The sequence below is a fragment of the Cnephaeus nilssonii genome (assembly GCF_951640355.1).
Source record: "Cnephaeus nilssonii genome assembly, chromosome: 16".
Lineage (NCBI taxonomy): Eukaryota > Metazoa > Chordata > Mammalia > Chiroptera > Vespertilionidae > Cnephaeus > Cnephaeus nilssonii.
This window is the reverse complement of record NC_137087.1, coordinates 55233308-55246699: the sequence shown is the minus strand read 5'-3', so window position 1 is coordinate 55246699 and position 13392 is coordinate 55233308. Positions and strand designations below refer to the sequence as shown.

Genomic DNA, 13392 nt, shown 5'->3' with positions numbered 1-13392 from the left:
CCATGCCGCCCATGGTGGCGCCTCCCCGGCTTAGCGGGTCCTAATACGTCCCTTTTGCGAAGAACAGCATGAGCTGTTTGTACACGCGAATCAGCCTGTTCTGCACCAGCTTGAACGCGATGCACACGATCTCCATCCCGACGATGATGTAGAGGGAGAAGAACAGGAAGAAGTGGGGGTGTTCCAAGGCGGTGTCCCCAAACCCGATGGTGGTCAGCATGACGAAGCAGAAGTAGAAGGCGTCCTGGAAGTCCAGGCTCCTCTCCCAGGCGGGGAGGATGGCGGCCGCGCAGGAGATGTAGGCGAACACCAGGAGGGCGATGACGGGCAGGGGCACGTCCAGCCGCTCCACCTGCCGGCCCACCTCATCCAGGTTGCTGATGACGGAGTAGGAGCGTCGCCCCGACACCAGCTCGGGGCAGGAGCTGCTCCGGGGCACAGCCCGCGGCGGCGGCTGCAGTGTGTTCTGCGTGTCTCCCGCCAGGAGCCCCTCGAGCAGCTCCGTGCTGTTGCTGGGGCCTGAGGGACACCTGCCGGGCTTGGGGCCCGGGGGCTCCTGAGCGCTGATGATGATCCTGGGGATGGTTTGGTCCGTGGGCTTGGCGGCAGGCCTTCTCCGGCCAAGCAGCCGGGAGCACCATGTGGAGAGCGGAGGGCGGAGCGGTAGGAGTTCTCGGAACCGATTGTAGGACCTGGATAAGATGGTTGCCAGGATGTCGCCTGTGTCCGTGAGCACCAGGACCATCAGGGGGATGCCGAAGAGCGCGTAGAGCATGACCAGGTACTTGCCGAGCCTGGTGACGGGGTAGATGTGGCTGTAACCTGCAAAAGAGGACAAGCCGGGCTGGTCACCTGGCCTCCCCCCATCCCCAAAAGGCATTAAAGAGACCTTCTGTCCTTTCCCCTCCTTGGCGTGACCTTTGACACAATGTGTTTGCAACTATGCATCTTAAAGCACTCATCCGCTTGTCTGCCGTTGGGCCTGCTTTGGTGGGGGAGTAAGGTGACACCAGCTTCTCTTTAGGAGACGGAGCTGGTCATGTCCAACGATTGACCTGAAATGTCCTCGGCAGGGGACAAGCACGTGACTGGGAGTGAGCTGACCGCCTTTCATCCTGCCGTGGCCATCTCTGAGCGTGTGTGTGAGGTGAACCAGCTCACCTAGGACAGGGTGAGCGCAGGTGAGGGGCGTGGATGGCCTTGCAATCATACCCACCACCCCCTTCCTCCTCCGGGAAGGCGCTGGCTTTTTAAGAAGCCACTCTTGTCCTCCCCGAATGCCTGGGCCTCTTGGTTTGTGTGTGTCTGGGTAATAGGCAATTATTACGTGCCTTCGGTGTGCACAGCCGTGTGCATAGCATGCAGGACAGTAGGAAGTTGGAAAGTGAATAAAATGCAATTGCTGCCCTCAGGGCCACCGTGGTTTAGTGCACTAGACATGTTCACAAATGATGGGGAAGTGGTTAGGAGCCCAGAATCTAGACTCTTACCAACCTCAGTTCGAATCCCAGCTCTGCCATTTACTAGAAAGTGACTTGGCTGCTCACATTTTGAGGTTTCTTATCTGTAAACTAGAGGCCCAGTGCACAAAATTTCGTGCACTGGGGGGGGGGGGTGGGAAGTGGTCCCTCAGCCCGGCTTGCACCCTCTTGTAGTCCGGGACCCCTTGCTCCTTACCACCCATCTGCAGTGGAGGCAGGAGAGGCTCCTGCCACCTCTGCTGTGCTTGCCAGCTGTGAGCCCGGCTTCTGGCTGAGCGGTGCTCCCCCTGTGGGAACTCACTGACCACCAGGGGGCAGCTCCTGAGGCCTTGAGCGTCTGCCCTCCTGGTGATCAATGCGCATCATAGTGACCGGTCATTCCGCCGTTAGGCCGATTTGCATATTCGGGTTTTATTATATAGGATGAGGGCAACTATCTCTGCTTTGTCTATCGACTAGCAGGCAGGACTACAGGGGGCCAGTGCCTGACACATAGTGGGGGAGTGGCGAAGGCTGATGTCCTCACCCTCAGGAGCTAACGTAGCTGCCTACTGAGCACTCACTGGGCTGGCGTCAGCCAACCTTCATAGGTAGGCGTTGTTATCACCATTCGCAGATGGGGAAACTGAGGTGGGAGACATGAAGCAATGTGGCCAAGGGTATACGTGTGACAAAGAGTGGAGTTGGGAGTCAAACCCCCAGGGCTGCCAGGGCTCAGTCCCCACTGGGTCAGGGGCGCCAAGGGGGCGGAACCCTCCAACCAGGGGGAACAGGTCATCCAAGCAAAGGGGCGGGTGGGCTGAGGCCTCCACGCTCTCCGGGAACCCCCCTCCCCTCACCCCCACCCTCATGTGTACAGCAGGGCAGGAGAGGGAGCTGTCAAACCCCACAGCGCAGGTAGTTGGGCCTTCTGGATGGGCGAGCTCAGTGACCTCAACAAACAGAGGGAACGCTTTCGTCTTCAATGCCCGTGTTTAACTTTTGATGCCAGAGAGGATGATTAATACAGAAAACCCACCCAATTATGTAAATTAATGGGAAGGTAATTGCTAGGCTGGCTGCGCCTCAACTCCTCTGGGGCTGCAGCTCCTCGCGGGAAGCTCTGGCCCAGGCTCAGCCTGGTGGGAATGGTCAGGTGGCCCACGGTGCCAAGGTCCTGGGGGAGGGCCGGGGCCCGCGATGGGTCTCAGCAGTTTGCACCCGTCCCCGGGGCATTCCAGGCCACCCTGGCTGGGTCCAGAGGCTCCGTGTGAGGGCAGGGCGGTTCGCTCTGTATGTGTCTTCCTGTTGTGTGTGCGCATGGAGTGCTGACTGCAGGCGCCGGGCACACGGTGAGCAGAGGAAATACGGAACCTAACCCCGTTGAGCTTCTGGTTTAGTGGAGGAGGCAGATATGCGTCAAATTCCATACCCCACTCAGCAGGTATGGGACTCCAGATGGGGATCCAGGACAAGATGTAAAAGAGCAGGCTGTTGCATGACCTCACTCCTATGTGGAATCTACTTAACAAAATAAACTGATGAACAGAGTGGGTCCAGAGACACGGGAGCATGGAACAGAGTGGGGAATCTCGGAGGGAAGGCGGAGGAGGGTGGGTGGGTGGGTGGGAAAAGATCAACCAAAGACCTTGAATGCATAAATGCATAACCCATGGACACAGACAGTAGGGTGGTGGCCTGGGGCTGGGGGCTGGGGCCGGCTGGAGGGGGTCAATGGAGGAAAAGAGGGGACATATGTAATACTTACAACAATAAAAATTAAAAAAAAAAGAGCAGGCTGTTGTGTGAGCAACTAAAATCAAGGCACCCAGCCTGGATTTCACATTTATGGAGCACCTGCTGTATGCCAGGCTCTGTGCCCAAGCTTGGGGGCTATACAAGGCAGAGGTCACGCCCTCTGGGGCTCCTAGTTGAGAGGAAAGCTGGGCCTTGAGCTCGGCTCTCCTCCATTCCAGCAGAACGGGCCAGGTGTGCGCACTGGGCTCAGGAGGGGGGAGTGCATTGGTTCCACCTCCCCTGGGTCCCAGGTTGGCTCCACGTGGCAGGACTTGCTGGGAGGTTACGGAGGGTTCCCACTGAGGGACAGGGGTTGCAGAAGTGGCCTCAGGACTGCCTCTCATCCAGGCTTCGGTGAAAGCCCAGGACCACTGAGGAGACCGTGGTGGGTGGGGTCTAAGGGAGAGGGAGGACAGGCGACAGAGGAGGGTCGTGGATAGAATGGCCAACTGCCCAGTTTGCTCAGGACTGAGGGGTGTCCCAGAACATGGGACTTCTGGTGCTAAAACCAATGCAGCCAGGGCAAAGGAGGCAGTTGACTCTGGCCATGGAGGAGGGGGGAGAGGGGAGAAGGGAGGGAGCTGAGCCTCTCCTATAGGGGCAGGAGCTCAGAGAGGCCCAGCCATGGCGACCGGGCGGAGGAGCCCAGGGCCTGGGTGTCCTGGGACCCACAGAGCCATCAGCCCGTAAGGACGTCAACAGCAGCCATGAGGGCCCATGGACAGGCCTCTCCCCTCTGATTTCCAGACAGTACAGAGCCCCCAGTTCTCAGGCACCCCGAGGAAAGTCAGGAGTTAAAATTCCCCATCCTCAAGTATGGAGACCCAGGGTCAAATTTTTTTCTTTTTAAAAGAAAAAAATGCTCATTTCTTATGGGATTTATAGAGTCAAGTGCCTTTTGGAGTCAAAATTCCTTGCAATACAAAACCACCATTGTTACCACAGTTAATGGACATGGAACAGGGAAGTCAGGTGACCTGGCCAGGGTCAAACAGTCCACAGCCCACAAGGGTGTGTACTCCTCTCCCTAAGATCTCACCCCCACAACACACACACACACGCCCAACCTGCTCTCCTCGGCAAAGGTGGGCTTTGCACCTTATAAATAAAGTCTGTGGCTGCCTTGGGTGGGACATGTTTATAACTCAGAATACATGCCATGTTATAGAAAATACACCACAGAAACAAGTCTCAGAGAGCACCCAGCCCCAACGAAGGGCCTGTATTGACTGTCCCAATTACCGGATGCTGAGCTGCATAATGGAAAATCAGATCATTTCTTCTAATGCATTTATATATTCCACTATGATCAGTCCCCTCCACTTAGGCAGTAAGTATTTAATAGCGTGTCCACTTAACTTTCTAACCCAAGGGGGCTGACCCAATTGGCAATGACTAGGGTTGGCCAACCTCACACCTGGCAGGTGTCCCTTTCCCAGCATCAAGGCCAGGTGCATTGCAGGTGACCCAGAGACCCAGGGCAGGCAGCAGTAATGCCAGCAGGGCCTTCAACACCGTTATTGATTCTGGGCAGTGCAGAACTTTCCCCAACATCCTCTTCCAGTTGTAATTGCTGGACGGCCTGATGTCCTAATTGACTTAAATCATGGGTGATAGCATCGCTTCCTTGGGATTTAAACCAAGCTAATGCATTTCCATCACTTCAGTGGTTCGCAGCCTGGAGTCCGTTAGAATCACCCAAGGGCTCTGAAAAAGGCTGACGCCTGGGCCCGTCCCTACAGATTCTGACTTGACTGGCATGGGTCAGGGCCCAGGCACGGAGCTTGTAGAAGATATCCAGGTGATTCTAACATGTAGCCGGGGCTGAGAGCCCTGAAATCAGGTCAGTGCTGCCACACGTTAGCATGCATCCGAATCTGTGGAGAGCAGCTACAGTGTGTGGACAAGTTCAAGCCCCGGACTGATGAGAGGGCACAGTCCTCTCATGGCCACGTGCAAGTCCCAGCGTGGAGGGCAGGGCCCTCCCAGCACAGTGATAGCCAACAGCTGTAGTTGTGAGCTTGAACCTATGGTCCGAACATGTGGCCCCACGTGCCTGAGTGATATAGGCTGCAAGTAAACAAAGCTTGATCAGGTGCATGTAATTGAGGAGGATCAAAACCCACGAGAATGTTGTAAACATCTTGACCACGCCCTTACTTTGCCTCGTGGCATCGGCTATAAAATAAAGACAGCTTGTAGTCCATGGCGCTGTCACTAGCTCTCCATCAGAGGGGACAGTGTCCCACTGAGACCCAGCTTTCTTCTCTTGTCTGTCTTTTCTCAATCCTTCACCGCCCCCACTCAGGTTCACCCTTGGCCGATGAATCACCGTGAGAACTTGTTAAACACACTTTGCTGGGCCCCACAGCCATAGTTTCTCACTCAGAATGTCAAGGATGGGCCCGAGAATTACCTTGAATTTCTAACACATTCTTGGCTGATATATGTGCTGCTTATTGGTCCAGAGACTGCACCTTGGTAACCATTGCATTAGTTCAGTGGGTCTCAACAGGGGGTGGGGAGTGAGGGGTGGGGAGGGGGCAATCTTGCCCCCCAAAGACATTTGTCAAAGCCTGAAGACACTTTTGGTTGGTGAAACTGGTGGGTACAGCGGAGGAAGAGGTAGCGGTAAGAGCATCGGGTGGATGTGGGCCAGGGATGCTGCTAAATATCCCACAGTGCCCAGGACAGCCCCCACAGCAGAGAGTCACCTGGTCCAATATGTCAGTAGTGCCGAGGCTTAGAAACGTTAAGATCAGTTAGATCAGTCCCCTGGAGTTCTTGAGAAAAAAACAACAAACTAAACCCCATACTCTCAGCCCCCTTGCTCATCTCCAGGGTCTTCCTTGTAGACACTGCTCCCTGTAACGGTGGTCCCCTCAGAGTGTTCCCTGGAGCTGTGGGTCCCCTGAAAAGTCCAGCTGTGCCCTGCCTCTGCCTCCCTGGCTTGATGTCCCCGCCAGAGCCCCAGCTCACTGCCCAATGGGACAGAAACAGCATCTACCTCGTGGGGTTGCCGTGAGATTGAAATAAGGTAACACATATGAGGCCCTGCTGAGTGCTCAGGAGTATCGCTGTTATTGTCACTCATCACCCTGGCAGTATCCCCATTCAGGCGAATGAGACCAGTTCCGGAAGAAACCAGCTGGGGGTGCTGGTGATCCTGAAACCCACCTCCCCACCCCGCCCCTCACTGGGAGCCCCGGTGCTGAGTGTCTCCACTGGGAGGTGCCACTGGAGCCTCAACTTCCAGTCCTGCCTCTTGGACCTCCCTCAAGGCTGGGGCAACTGCCCCAAGTCGGTGCTCCCACAAAGCCCTGAGCACATCCCGGGCTGACCATGGGGGCCGTCCCGAGTTCTCCCGTCTTGCCCAGGAGCTGGGCTGGCAGGTGCTGCCGGCTGATGGTGTTTGGGACAAGAGCACTCGGCTGAGGGGCGAGAAGGGGCTGGATCCCAGCCCACACCTTGCTCTCTGGGGGCTACGCCCAGTCTAGACCCAGCTCTGACCCTGACCAGGTCCTGAAGCTGCGGACAGGCATGGGCTGCCCCCCCCCCCCCCCCCGGAGAAAGGGCGCCCTTCTCTCATTCCCACAAAGGCGCCTTATGGGCCAGCGGCAGGGCCTGCTGTGTCCCTGAGCCGGGAGCAGTGCCCGCCCGTGCGCAGTAGGCCTGGCCGTGCACAGGGTCGGCCCTCCACACTACATGAATGGAACGTCCCAGCAGCCTCACCAAGGGTCCTCAGCAGCCCCTGCCCCACCCTCTCCCCCAGGCCTTTCTGCCAGGCCCAGCCTTGCCCTTGAACTTACCCACGGTGGTGATCACTGAGCAGCAGAAGAAGAGCGAGCTCAGGAAGGACCAGTCTGTGGACCTGCTGGACCACTGGGGCTTCACCTTGGACAGCAGCTGCCGGAGGCCCAGCTTCCTGTCTTCCATCCCTCGAGAAAGAGAGGACCAGAGTGAGGGAGAGGGCTCCGCCCTTCAAGACAGGGTCCCCCACGGTGAAGGGGAGTCTTCCCCAGGGACCAGTAGCGCCCCACCTCCCCCACTCCTGTCATTTAAAAAAAATTTTTTTTCCATTGATTTCAGAGAAGAAGGGAGAGAGAGAAACACCAATGATGAGAGAGAATCATTGATCAGCTGCCTCCTGCACGCCCCTCCACCGGGGATCGAGCCTGCAACCCGAGCATGTGCCCCGAATCGAACCGTGACCTCCTGGTTCATAGGTCGACTCTCAGCCACTGAGCCATGCTGGCTGCTCCCCCCAACCCAGTCTTGAGGCGCCATCAACACCAAACTGGGCTCTCGGGGCCCTGCCTGTCAGTGTCTCTGCAGTTAGGTCCTGCTCGGGTTCCTCAGGGAGCAGCCCATCACGCCGGAGCTCAGCCACGGGATGTTGTGAGCCCTGGAGGGCTTTCTGGACTTTCCGAGCCGCCCTCTCCCACCTTGCAAAGGGGCACACACACTTCTGTCTGTCTGTCACGGGGATCTTGTAAACCGAAAGCAAAAGGCTTTTATGAAATGCAGTCTGTGCTATGGCTGCAACCCGCACACCTCCTGGAGGTCACTAAGCCGATGGAGTTTGGTGATGGTACCGGGACCTGTGGGCACCAGCCACCGGAGGGTGTCTGGGATGCGTGGCAGAAGCAGGTTTGGGCCTGGCTGGCATGGCTCAGTGAAACAGGAGATCACAGTTCGATTCCTGGTCAGGGCACATGCCCAGGCTGTGGGCTCGATCCCCAGTGTGGGATGTGCAGAAGGCGGCTGATCAATGATTCTCTCTCATCACTGATGCCTCCCTCTCCCTCTCTCCCTCTCTCTTCCTCTCTGAAATCAATATATATATTGAAGCAGGTTTGGGAGCCCTGGTTCCTCAGGGGGGGTTTCAGATGGTCCCTTTGGCCAGGCAGCCAGTGGGTTTGGGGGCTCCTAGAAGCCACGTGCCAGACTCTGGGTGGTGGGAAGAGGATGTCACGGAGCCTGGCACACAGCAGGAAGTCACTACTCACTTGACTGGGCACCAGCCTGGGAGTCCAGACACCTGCATTCTAGGCCCGGCTCTGACCCTGACCAGTTCCTATAGCTGCGGACAGGAATCCTCCTTCTCGGCCTCAGTTTCCCCAGCAGGGAGGCAGTAGGACATGGTGGGAAAAAGCTCTGGCTCTGGAACCCAAATTCCTTGGGGTTGAATCCCTGGCCCCATTTTCTAGCGTGCGGCCTTGGGCAAGCTGCTTACCTCCCCGTGCCTCAGTTTCTTCATCTGTGAAAGGGGACAATTCATGCCCACCTCATGGGGTTGGTGTAAGGACTAAGTGTGCTATTGCATGAAAAGCGTTTGGCTTGGGGCCTGCTCTTAGCACGTATTGAGGAGTTGAATCTCCATTGAAAATCGGTACAAAATGTGTCTGGACCAGCTCCGTGTTCCCACACCATTCCATGCATCAGAATCACCCGGGAAACTTCTTAACAATGTGATTCCACCCGGCTGGTGTGGCTCAGTGGTTGAGTGTCGGCCCGTGAACTAGGAGGCCATGGTTCAATTCCCAGTCAGGGCACATGCCTGGGTTGCAGGATCGATCCCCAGTAGGGAAGTGCAGGAGGCAGCCGGTCAATGTTTCTCTCTCATCGATGTTTCTACCTCTCCCTCTCCCTTCCTCTCTCTAAAATCAATAAAAGAGCCCTAACCGGTTTGGCTCAGTGGGTAGAGCGTCAGCCTAAAGACTGAAGGGTCCCAGGTTTGATTCCGGTCAAGGGCATGTACCTTGGTTGTGGGCACATCCCCAGTAGGGGGTGTGCAGGAGTCAGCTGATCGATGTTTCTCTCTCATCGATGTTTCTAACTCTCTATCCCTCTCCCTCTCTGTTAAAAAAAAAAAAAATCAATAAAATATATTTTAAAAAATAAAATAAAATCAATAAAAAATATTTTAAAAAAATAAGACTCCAGCCCGGCCCCAGAGGTCATGGTTAAGTCGGTTTGGGGAAGCGCTGGGCCTGTGCATTTCAGACAAGCCCCTGGGTGGTCCCGATCATGGCCAGGTGTGGAGAGCCCTGCCCTTGCGGACAGGCCAGAGCCGGCGGTGGCTCCCTGTCCGAGCAGCCGCGCTGACAGAAGTCACCTCCCCGGTGGCTGAGCAGGTGCGTGTCTGTCTGGTACAGAAGCAGAGAGGAGGGGTGGGGAGGCCCCTCCACAGAGGGGAGACCCTGCCCCTGCAGCCAACCTCTAGTCAGCCCCAGCGCAGAGGATCTGCCTCCCGTGGGAACCAGTGACGAAATGCAAGTGAAACCGACCGGGACACAGACACAGCGCCTTGTGCCTTCCAAGAGGCTTGGTGTGTATCACCTCGTCTGCTTCCCAGGGGGTCCTGGGGATTGTGGGCCCCCTTCTGTCCAGCACTCTAGACCCAGAGAGGGCAACGGCTCTGCCTGGGGTCACACAGCAAGCTGGGAGAAGGGCGGAGAGGACTGGAACCAGGCCCCAAGGTCTTCTTATGGTCTCTCCCCGTCCCCTGAGCCCAACAACAGAAAAGGCTGCTTGCAACAGAAAGCAGGCGAGTAGGGGGCAGGCTGCTATCTGGTGCCCAAGTTGGATTGTTCCTTGACTTCTGATCCCTGTAAATGGAATCGTGGGTGGGGCAGGCATCGTTCTGAGGACCAGCCTAGGAACTCCTAGCCCTAGCTTCATCACCCCCCCCCCACATACCCCCCACTGACCTCACCGTATCTCTAGCAGCCCACCTTCCCCAGAGCCTGCAGGCCTGTGTGGGGCTGGGGCTGAGGCAGTGGGAAGGGAACGGTCTTCCCAGAGCAGCTACTGGGTGCTCAGTGCTTCTTCTACGTTCTTCGTGGCAACCCTAAGAGGCCATTGTTCTCCCTATTGGCAGAGGAGAAAACGGAGGCTCGGAGAGGGAAGCCACTGCCTGAGGTTGCCCAGGAATGGGGAGGCTCCGTGCAGAGGATTCCCAGGCTCCCAGGCCCAGCCTCCAGCAAGGGAGCCTTCTCCCCTCCGGGCTGCCTCCACCCACGGAGAAAAGGCCCACCCTGCCCCCGTGAGCCACCTACCAGTTCTGTTGCATTCTAAGAGGTCACAGAGCTTCTCCAAGAAATCCTCGAACTCTGGGTCACCTGCCCCCAGGTCCCGGCCACCCTCGATGGCTGAGAAGAGCAGGGCGCCCAGCAGGGCGTAGGTCACCAGGGAGCAGAGAAAGCAGAGGCGAGGGAGGAGTTTCTCCAGGGCCTGCTGGTAGCACCTCCTGGCCTGGGGCGGCCCAGCAGCCTCCATCCTCCCGGGAGCTCGCAGGACAGGAGGTACTGGAGGAAGAGGCAGCATCACCCAGGCCCCGCCAAGAGGAGGAGGAGGGGCGGCCGTGCCCCAGGAATGGCCAGGCTCCAGCGCTAAGTGGATGGTGTGTGCGCTTTTCCCAAGGACTCAGGAAGCAGCCAGCACTCATTAGGTTCAGTTCATCTGAGTAACTCACCCCCAGCGCCCCCAATTACTATTGATCCACCAGGCAGACATGGGCCCAGCAGCCTGGCCGGCCCGGGAGCTGCCGGGCAGGGGCTCTGGGAGGAGGGCGTGGTGGTTGCTTTGAGCTTTGGCCTTGCCCATTTTCCAAGCTGCAGTTTTGACTTCCTGGGACCAAATCTGACTTTTGGTTTTTAGTCCGGTGATTGTCCTTGCTGAGAGTTGTCTGTGGGGCCTTGGTCTCGTGAGCGGGTAGTACTAATAGTGACTAGTGTGGCCAGAGTTGATAAAGGACCTTTCTCCTTTGTGGATCCAATTATTGGTCCAGATTCCTCGCCCCCCTGTAGCATACCCACCTTCCATGCCCTCTGTGTGGGCAGAGCAGACTTCCTTGCGCCTTAATGTTCGGCTGCCCACACGATCGCTCCAGCCAATCGGGTGTTAGCAAAGTCAGCAGGGACTTGACATGTGCTTGTGCACTGGGACTTGCTCGCTTGTGCCCGGGCTCAGCCACAAGGAAAGCGTGCCCGGATGGCAGCTGTGAAGATGTACACACGTGCAGAGCCCCTTTCATGAAAGGGTTTATGTGCAAGCATGAGGAGCATGCTGTGTGACAGCCTCCAACTTTTCCATCTTTCAGGCTTTGCCTCAGCTTCAAGCCCTCGCCTGGGGAAGCTCCTGATGAGGGACTGACCAAGGCGAGGGCACATTCTGGGGCGGGATGTTGATCGAGGGGGAGGTCGTGCACGGTTAGGGCAGGAGGTAGATGGGAACTCTCTGTACTTTCTGCTCAGTTTTCCTAAAACTGCTCTAAAAATCATCTATATAAAAAAGAAAAACCTCACTGGATGGGTTTAACTGAAGACTGGACACAACAGAAGATAGAAGTCATAAACTCAAAGACAGGTGATAGTCCAGCCAAGTTGAAGAAACACGAATGTTATTTGTTACCAGAAAGAAAGACATTACGTGAAGCAATGTTTTTTTAAAAAATTGGGACACCAGGCACCAAAGGACAGTGATCTATGAGAGAGGAGAAGCAAAAGAGCTGAACCCTAGGGTCGCCCAGGCCGTTGCCTTCACAGTCTCCAGGTGGTGGCACGGGGATGGGGCCTCGTGGGGGAGCTGTGTGGAGTCTCTGAGTTGAGCAGAATGAGCTGAGAGTCTGGGGAGACCAGTGCAGTTGGAATTATTAGGACAGAGAATACAAGAAGGAAGAGAGCTTCCCAAAGCAAGAACCCTGAGGCCTGCAAAGGGTTCCCGCCTGCCCCGACCCCAAAAGTCGTCAGCAGAGGACTGATTCACCATGCACATGAGGAAACTATCTAAGGCCAGGAAGCTGTCCAAAAGGATTCCGGAGAATAATGCCTGGTTTTCACTTAGGGCTGGGAATAGTGTCTGTTCTCACCCGTCAAACTTGAAAAAAAAATTAAAAGTTCATAACTCTTAGGGCATTGGGTAGTGTACTCAGGAATGTCTTTAAAGATCATTGGCTGTTCAAACAAAATAATAATATTGCATATTGTGGGGATTTATGAGATCTAAATGACTGACATTTATAACGCCTAAATGTATGACAAAAGTAAAATGTGTGCCGACAATAACGTCAAGGTCGGGGGGGGGGGGTGTGTGTGAAGATATACTCTTTTGATGTTCTTATACTACATGTAAAGTGATATATAACTTGAAGGTAGACTGTAATAAATTAAAGGTGTAGATTATGAACCCTAAATCAGCCACTAAAATAATGAGTTATATCTAATAAGCCAACAGCGATAAAAAGAGTAATAAAATACTCAATCCGAAATCATACCTAATAAAATGGTAATATGCAAATTACCATCACTCTGCTACGCCCACGATTGGGCTGGCTGGAGGCGCGGGGGGCGGGACACAGGGTGGCCGATTGGCTGGCGGTAGGAGCGGGGGGCGGGGACTCGCGAGTCCCCGACCCCCGCTCCTCCCGCCGGCTTAAGCTATGGAAGACGCTGGTGGCGGAACTCGGGGGTGGCCGATTGCGTAGCTGCTGGCACCAGTTTTCCGCCGATCGGAGCGCCTCCTGATCAGAGTTCCTCTTGGGGTGGCCCATCGTGCTGGCGGGAGGCGCTCTGATCGGCGGGTGGCCAGAGGAAAACTGCTGCTGGCGGATAACTGGTGCCGGCAGCCAGGTGAAGGAAAAGTCTATTGCACGAAACTTTGTGCAACGGGCTCCTAGTAAAGCATAAAAAGAGGAAACAAAGAACAGATGAGGCAAATAATGCATATTAAGATGACAGGCTTAAAGCTAACCATAACCATAACCACATTAAATATATATGGTTTAAATATCCCAATTAAATGTAGGAAAAAAAGCAAGACCCAATTAGATGATATCAACAAGAAACACACTTTGAGCATAAAGACACAAATAGGTTAGGAGAATGGAGACGTGGAGAATGTTAACATGGGTCAAAAGAATGATTATATTAGTATCAAATAAAGTAGGTTTCAGAGCAAAGAATATTACGAAGTTAATGAAGGTCATTTGATAATTGTAAATGGGTCAGTTAACCAATAAGACAGAGCAGTCTTAAAATGGGTTTGCTCCTAATAAGAGAGCTTCAACATATATGAGATTAAAAACTGATAAAATTTAAGGGGGAAATAAAGAAATCCACAATTATAGTTGCAA

General features: G+C 55.1%; 1 protein-coding gene across 1 annotated transcript; it reads right to left on the bottom strand.

Annotated features, from left to right (window-relative positions):
* Positions 1-40: 40 nt before the first annotated feature.
* Positions 41-10538, bottom strand: KCNK18 (potassium two pore domain channel subfamily K member 18; the record flags this gene model as incomplete). The annotated part of the gene is made up of 3 exons (XM_079793273.1): positions 41-822; positions 7067-7195; positions 10319-10538. 3 exons carry the CDS (start codon positions 10536-10538, stop codon positions 41-43), a joined length of 1131 nt encoding a protein of 376 aa, XP_079649399.1.
* Between the last annotated feature and the right edge of the window lie 2854 nt (positions 10539-13392).